The sequence below is a fragment of the Gracilinanus agilis genome, unplaced genomic scaffold, assembly GCF_016433145.1.
Source record: "Gracilinanus agilis isolate LMUSP501 unplaced genomic scaffold, AgileGrace unplaced_scaffold57477, whole genome shotgun sequence".
Lineage (NCBI taxonomy): Eukaryota > Metazoa > Chordata > Mammalia > Didelphimorphia > Didelphidae > Gracilinanus > Gracilinanus agilis.
The window spans coordinates 1-8597 of record NW_025392995.1 but is presented as its reverse complement, the minus strand read 5'-3'; the positions used below and the strand labels follow the sequence as shown (position 1 = coordinate 8597).

The window sequence follows — 8597 nt, the reverse complement described above, 5'->3', positions numbered from 1 at the left end:
AATGAAGCAGGAGAAGAAGGGCTAGTGTAATTTGTAATATTAGCTATTGAAGGTAGTAACTGCTCCTGACTAGCCTTGAAGTTCCAAGATAGGACACAAATCTTTAGCCACTGCAAATGGTTTTGAATTGAGTTTGTGCATTGTGATATCCATAAACTATCTATAAACAGCCCTGACCTCCCTCCATACCCCTTGGGGATTTCTTCTCACTACAGTTGAGACTCCAGAGAAGTTTATTGTTCTCTCCTACCCACCTAATTAGAGGTTTTTGTCTTTTTCTCAAGTGTTTTTAATTTCTTCCTCTCCAGTCTTGTCCTCTTTAGCTCTATCCCTTCCTAGGCCTCTTCTCAAGTATATACAATACCTTGAACATATTAGGTATCTAATGTATTTTTTGTTAAATTCAATTTAAGTGCATTCAAGTCCTTCTTAGTTAATAAGAAAAAAAATCCAAGCTCCAGACCCCTTTTCTTTTTAAGTCTATTCTATTTCTCTCTTTATTTTCACAATTGAAACCCTTTTAAAGATTATTCCATTTCTCTCTTTACTTTTACTGCTGAACTTCCTGAAAGAGTTGTTTATGCTTTCCCTAATACTATTCATTTACTCCTAAATCACTGGCAATCTGGATTCTATCTTCATCACAATAATGAAAATCTTCTTTAAAAGATCAACTTAACCTAATTGTCAAATCCATACTGTCTTTTCTCTGTTCTCTTTGACCTTGGTTATATTTGTTTCCCTAATTGTCACCATCTTGTAATTATCTCCTCCTTGAATTTTATTTTAAAAAAAAAATCACATTACATTATTTTAGTTTGCCAACATTTTTCCTTTTCTTTCCCATTTCTTCAGTTTTTCCTCCTTCTTCCCTTTAACTATGGATGTTCCTTATGATTTTATCTTTATGTGCCCTTATATTTGAAGAACTTATTTGCTCATAGATGACTTCAGTTGTCTTCTCTATACAAATGCCTTCCAAATAGACATTGGTAGTTTTCTGATCTCTCATTTGGATTCCAGGACTGTTTCTCCAACTACCTTTTGGCTAAAGATCTTGTCACCTGAGCATGTCTAAAATTGAACTGAACATCTTCACTTCAAAACTAGCTCTCCTCATATCCTTCCTTTTTAAATTTTTACTTATGTCTGTTTTATAACAACTTCATTTCTGAATATATTTATCTTCCTCCCCTACTCAATTAGCCATCCCTTGCAAAAGAGAGGGGAAAAAGGAACAAAAAAACACAACAATTTCAGCAAAAATAACTAACCCATCAACAGAGACTGATGGAATATATAACATTATTATGGAATATAAAACATTCTCATCTCTTCTCTGAGATTCCCTATCTCTTTACAGGATATCATTATTTTTCTAGGCACTCAGATTAGAAATGTCTTTGATGTTTTGTTACCCATCTCCTAAAATATGCTTATCATTGACCTTTTACTAGCTCTGTCTGCTTATTTTCCTTCTACCAAATCTTTTATATCCATTTCTTTCTTTTATGTCACCTTTCTTGAGGCCTCTCTTGACTAACAAGAAGTGATTTTTTTCTCTTCAAATCTCCTCTTGCTTTTGTATATTCCACTCACCTGGCACTCCCTTATCATATGTTCCCTTGAGTTATTAGTTATTTTTTAAGTTTACTGGATCTTCTCTCTCCCTAACTAGATTATAAATTCTGAGGCAACTATCCCAGATGTTTTTGTAATTACCTTGAATCCAGTGGGGTGCTAGTAAATCTTTAACAACTGAACTTCCACTTACACATGAGATACTTTTAAGTTAAATCTGCATTATTGATATTGTTTCCATTTCTTTCTTAAACTCAGGCAATCAAAAAAAGAATAAAACAAACCCTGATTTATAGCAATTTGTCAATATCTGAAACATAAATGTTCACACAGAAAGCATAACAATTGTGACTTGTATCCTACTTGTATTCCTTATATTTGTGTACATAGCAATATCAAGGGGATCTGAAGCAAAGGTTCTGAATTCAAATTTTGGCTTTGCTAAATATTTAGCATCTTAAGCAAGGCCCATAATCTCTCTGGGCCTATTACTTCCTCTGTAATATAAGTGGATTGGGCTAGTTGATCTCTGAGGTCCATTTTAGTTTTACATTTTACACTTCATGTACTAATCCCATATAATAAAAGTAGATAGATTAGAGGGTGAAGACATTAAAAAGAACATTAAGAACCTTTCAGGAAAGAAAAGCTTGAGTACCAAGGAGAAAGTGTTATGTAATCATTTGTTGATGAAAGTACCAATATAGAAGACAGCTGATAGAATGGAAGAAAATAATCTGGAAGAAAATGGGGTCAGAGATAGTAGGGTAGGTTCAGAAAACCAGCAACTAAGGATGACAACAATCTACTCAGTCCTGCCTACCTCCCTTCCCCTCTCCTTCCTCCCCCCTCCAACTATGTTGCAAAAGATGTAGTCTCCAGTTTCTTCCTGCACATCTCAAAATTAAAAAAAACCAACCAACTGGTGAATTTTAAGTCTATTCAAGACTAGGGGTAAATGACCTCAGCAAGCTAGTGTTTGATAAACACAAAGATCCCAGCTTTTGGAACAAAAACTCACTATTTGACAAAAATTGCTGGGAAAATTGGAAAACAGTATGGGAAAAACTAGGTTTATATCAATATCTTACATCCTATACCAAGATAAATTCAAAGTAGGTAAATGACAAATATAAAGAGCAAAATGATGAATAAATTAGGTGAACATAGCTGTTGGATCTGTAGGAAAGGAAGGAATTTAAGGCCAAGCAAGAGATAGAGAACATTACAAAATATAAAATTAATGATTTTGATTATATTAAATTAAAAAGGTATCATACAAATAAAACCAATGCAACCAAAATTGGAAGGGAAGCAACAAACTGGAAAAAAAAAACTTTTTTATCACAAAATTCTCTAACAAATATGTAATTTCCTAAATATCTAAGCAATTAAGTCAAATGTACAAGAAATCAAGCCATTCCCCAAATGACAAAGGATATGAATAGACAGTTTTCAGATGAAGAAATCAAAACTATCAATAATCACATGAAAAAGTGTTCTAAATCCCACCTGATTACAGAAACGCAAATCAAAACAACTCTGAGGTATCACCCCCTACCTAGCAGATTGACCAATATGACAAAAAAAGAAAATAATAACTGTTGGAGATAATGTGGCAAAATTGAGACATAGTTGATGGTGGAGTTGTGAATTGATAAAACCATTCTGAAAGGCCATTTGGAATTATACCCAAAGGACTTTAAAAGAATGCATACCTTTTGATCCAGCAATATGTATAGTTTAAAAATGTGGTCACCAAATTGTAATAATTACAATTAAAATTATGAGGCTGATAGTAGCTTTAGTAGCTTTATTACAGCAAAGTAGAAATAGTAAAGAGAGGGAAATGTAGGAAGGAGGTAGAATATTGCCTAGCCTATCATCATAAGTGCCGATCTGATCCAATCCAGCTCACCCCCCAACCTTACCCCCAACTCCCACAGGGGTCCAATCTCCAGTCAGAAGAGTGGGAGAGTCTCTTCAGCAAGAGTGTCCAGAGTAAGAGTCTCCTCAGCAAGAGTTTTCAGTCAGCACCAGAGTCTGAATCCAAGCTCCTCCAGAATCCAAATGGGAAACCCAATGCCCTTTAAGCAAGAGTCACCAGAACCAAAGTCTGAATTCCAGAAAGGGAGTGCAAATCAGAATGTCCCACTTTGTGCTGGGTCTCCCGTAATAAGTTCTTATAAGAACTTTTCTATACCCACTAGTTCTCCCACATGAGATCTCAGGAACCAATCCTACTTCCTTAACTAGTCTGGTACTGCTCGAGGAGGCAGTGCTTATGGGATCAATTTCCTGTCTCATTGGTTTCAACTTCCTATCTCTGAGGTTGGGTCTGAACTTGGAATCAATGCTTAAGGATCTTCAAGTTTCTGACTGATTACATTAAAAGTCACTGATTGATTACATCAAAGAAAACAAAGGGAGAGTGATTCCTTTTCCTCAAATACCACTACTAGGTTTATACCTCAAAGAGATAATAAAAAAAGTGTTGCATATAAATATTAATAGCTGCACTCTTTGTGGTGGCAAAAATTTCGAAAATTAGGGGATATCCCTCCATAGGGGAATGGCTGAACAAATTGTGGTAAACGATGGTGGTGGAATGCCACTGTGCTGTAAGGAATGATGAACTGGGGAATTTTTATATTAACTGGAAGATCTTCAATGAACTGTTGAAGAGTGAAATGAGAAGAACCATGAGAACACTGTATACAGAAAGTGAAACATTGTGGAATGATAGAATGTAATGAACTTTGCTACTGCTAACAATTAAATGATCTATTCTAGGAAAATCCTGAGGAATTTATGAGAATGAATGCTATCCACATTGAGATAAAGAACTGTGGAAGTAGAAATGCATAAGAAAACATATTACTTATTATATGGGTATGTGACTTGGGGTTTTGGTTTTAAAAGACTGCTTTATTGCAAAAATAAAAAATATGGAAAATAGGTATCATGGTAATATGATAATATTTGTATAAAACAGTGGAATTGTTTGTTGGCTCTAGGGGTGAGGGAAGAGAGGAGGGAAAGAAAATGTATCATGGAGACATGGAAAAATATTTAAAAATAAAAAATTAAGGTAATAAAAATTATTCATTTTACATCATAAAAAAGAGTCTATTCAGCCATTTCTAGAGTCTCATGTATCTTTGTCAACATTCTTAGAGTAGAAACCCCATTGCTTCCAGTCTCAACTGAGGTGCCAAGATGCTTGGATAAACTTTGACTTGATTCCTCAGGAGTTAGTGATCATTTCCTCTTCAAATGATCATGTATTTACATATTCCTTAACGTGTTTTAGTCTATGACTAAAAAATGTTAATTCCATGAGGGCATAATGAAAAAATTTCTAAAGAAATAAATGAATACAGAACATAGTGGGGGAGGGGGGTAGGCTGAATCAAGATGGCAGCTTAGAAGCAGCAAAAGTCTAGACTTCTATGAAAACTCATCCACATCAATCAAAAACAAAGTGATTCAAGGGAACAGAAAACTATATCCAACAACAGGACAGAGTTGGGAAACCCTCCTGCTTGATTCAAATTAAAAGGTGTACAGAAAACCTGAATTCTTGGGTTTAAGGACAAGGAAGAAGGAAGGTCCTAGGACCCTTCACCCATACACTATGCTGAGAATCAGAAGGTTGCTGGAATCGAACATTAGTGGTTAAAGAAGCAGATACCCAGGCAGAGATAGAGATAGAGAACATGAAAGTTTCAGATATATCAGAGAACACACAGAGAAGTATTGATGGAAGGAGAGGACAGGAGATGAGAGGGGAAGAGAGATGAGAAGAGAGGAGAAAGGAAGAGAGAGAAGTGTTATGGATAAAAGGGGGTACACTAAAGTTCAGCGGGCGCTCTCCTTCCCTTGCTGAGTGACGGAAGGGTAAAAGGTGATTAAGGTAATAGGAGAGGAATGAAAGGGATGACTAAGTTTAGGGACGAATGGACAGGGTGGTATTTGGATGGTAAGGGTACAGGTAAGGTATTCAGGAGAGGCAGCTAACATAGACTAGACACTCAAGCCAGAGACAGAGGACACTGGGGGGGGGGGGGGAATAGGCTGAACCCTTCCAGGCATGAAAGGTACTTTTACAGACACAAGGAATAGGGCCAGTCAGAAGTGGTTTGAATCTGACTTGAGGGATTTCTTGTCAGTTTCTCAAGTCCTGAAAGGAGGAACCACAAGGCTCCTCCCTGTCAATGACAGTGAAGGGATTCAGGAGGAAATGTTGGGTAACTACTTCCTCCCAAGATGGATGCCTCCATTTTCCCTCAAAAAATAAGAGAATTATTCCTTCCCTTTCACCCTTGCCTAATTCTTCAACACAAAGATTCTCCAGAGGGTTTGATTAGGTAACCAAGGGTTTATTAATGTTTCAGGGTTTGTCTGGAAGGAGAGAAGGTTTGGGGTCCCTGACAGCTGCTAGGGAAATATATATAACTGAGAGCAGGAGAAGGAGGCAGAGGCAAAGGCAAAGGCAAAGGCAAAGGCAAAAGCAAAGGCAGAGACAGGGGAGTGAATTTTCTGAGTCTAATACAGTGAGGCACAGCAATCCACACGATCTTTTTTGTCTCCATGGGGATGCGGGAAACCGCCTTTTGCAAGGTGTGAACTCCAGACCCCAGACGGTGAACTCCCCTCTTCTTCTCCACCACAACTCCTCTATATGAGGGAATCACAAACACCATCCTCATTTGGGATCACTGGAAGCCTCAAATGCGGATGCATGGGAGTGACCTCTCCTCTACCCAAAACAAACCAAGAATTACCTTTGGAAGCTCTACCCTAGAAAAAAGCCGAAAACAAACAAAAATTAAAAAAAAATAACAACAAAAAAACCGCAAGGTGGTTTTGGTTTTTTTTTTTTGTCTTGATCTGGAGAGATGGAGGTCTCCAAGTGGGAGGACGAGGATGGAGATTTTCCTGCTTTGGACAGTATTTTAAGTGAAGATCATGATCAGGACGAATTCTACCGGGAATTGTATGACCCTGAATTTGAAGAAGGGGAAAATGAGGGAAAGGATTCAAAAGGACAAGGGGACCAAACGGAAAGTGCTGAAAGCCAGAGTCAAATATCTTCTGAACATTCAAGACAATTGACTTCCAAGCTACCCCAGTTCCCTCTTCGCTGGGAGCCACGTGAAAGTGAAGGTGAAAAGACTTCAGTCAGGGAAAGGGATCCACGAAGCAGGACCGAGTCTTCCGCAGCAGAAGGTTCCCCGAGAATCAGGCAGGGCAGCAGATGCAACCTTTCTTCCACAGAGGAAGCAAGCTCTGAAGAATATGACCCTGAGACAGGCAGCGGGGACTCTACGGAAGAGCACGAGGAGCAGGGAGACTGCGGAAGGACGGAGGCGGAAGGAATGGAAGGAGAGGAAGAGTGGCATGCTGAAGGAATGGAAGGAGAGGAAGGGTGGCATGCTGAAGGAATGGAAGGAGAGGAGGAGTGGCACGCTGAAGGAAAAGAAGAAGACCACAGAGGGGAGGAAGATGAGCAAGAGGAGAGAGAGCAGGCAGAGAGAAGCAACTCTGATACCGAAGGAGGTGCAGCCAGCCACTCTTCTTCGGAGACTGCACTTTTCACAGAAGGGCCAGTCACATCTGGTTCTGCCACAGATGGGTCGGATGTGAAAAACCAGGGGAGGAGCAGAGCCAGAGGCATCGCTTCAATTGTTCTTCGTAGAAGCCCAAGTTGTGTGCCAGAAGCATTGGCACGTTCGGAAAAGCAGCGCAAAAGAAAATCATCATCTTCTGTTGATGCGCTTGAAAAGGAGCAAACCAGGAGCCTGAAATATATTCTCCGGGACGCAAGATTCTTCCTCATGAGGAGTAGCAGCCACGAAAACATCTCTCTTGCCAAAGCCAGGGCTATATGGTCAGCAGCTCCAGCCACGGAAAGACAATTGAATGCTGCCTTCAGATCTGTAAGAAATGTCATCTTGATATTTTCTGTGAGTGGAAGCAGAGCATTTCAAGGCTTCGCGAGACTCTCTTCGGAATCTCGCCACGGAGGATCGCCCATACACTGGGTTCTGCCTGAAGGAATGAGTCCCAGAAGGCTGGCAGGGGTCTTTCAAATTGACTGGCTTTGCAGGCATGAATTGCCCTTCAGCAGGTCTTTTCACCTTACCAATGCTTTGAATGAACACAAGCCGGTTAGAATTGGACGTGATGGACAGGAAGTGGACCTGGAATGCGGGACCCAGCTCTGTCTTCTCTTTCCCCGGGATGAGAGGGTTGACTTGTTTCCGGTCATGGAGAAAATGCATCGCAAGAGAAGAATGCGTTCACCGTTTCGTTCAAGACGATGTCCATGCCGTGGAGAAAGGGTCCCGGACGTGAGGAGAAGAAGGCATGAGTCAGAAGAGGATGATGCTCATAAGAGCAGAAAGAGACCAACGATGGACTATGGCCCTGGGTTTCCTCCCAGCCCGGGGCCTATGGAGCATCCAGGCGATGGGGAAGCGCACAGAAGATTTTCAGGAGTTCCCAGAGACGTTTTCTTAAACGGGTCCTATGATGACTACTTGAGAGCCTTTCACCGGAGGAGGCCACCTCCACCAAGGCAGGGCACCAGCCCGCGTCCAGGAAGAGAAGGGTCTTCCTATGATCCTCGCTATCGGCACCGTGCTCTTCCTTCTCGACAGTCCTTTTCGGGGCAGCAATCAGGACCACATGAAGCAAGACACAGAGACAAACGACTATGTGATTATGACATGCGCGTAGATGACTTCCTCCGTGAAACTCGAGCTGCCCTCCGTGGTCCAAGAAGTAGATCCCGTGGAAGACACAGAGACAGGAGATGTGAGAGTTCCAGATATGCCGGGAGACACAGGGAGAGGCATCAACGCGAGCAGAGGCGAAGAGAAGAGAGGAGAAGATGAAGGGAAACTGGTGGTGGTGGTGGAGGGTTATCTGGTTATGACCCAGGTCTGAAGGGAGACAGGAAGATGGAGAAGGACCCAAAGCCTCCCCGTGAACGTTAAGAGCTCAGTCAC

At 40.6% G+C, this 8597-nt stretch overlaps 1 protein-coding gene across 1 annotated transcript; it reads left to right on the top strand.

The window, feature by feature from the left end:
* The first annotated feature begins 6404 nt into the window (after nucleotides 1–6404).
* LOC123256271 (YTH domain-containing protein 1-like) lies at nucleotides 6405–8578 on the top strand. Its single transcript, XM_044684922.1, has one exon. It carries the CDS (start codon nucleotides 6483–6485, stop codon nucleotides 8481–8483), a length of 2001 nt encoding a protein of 666 aa, XP_044540857.1. The 5' UTR covers nucleotides 6405–6482; the 3' UTR covers nucleotides 8484–8578.
* The last annotated feature ends 19 nt before the right edge of the window (nucleotides 8579–8597 follow it).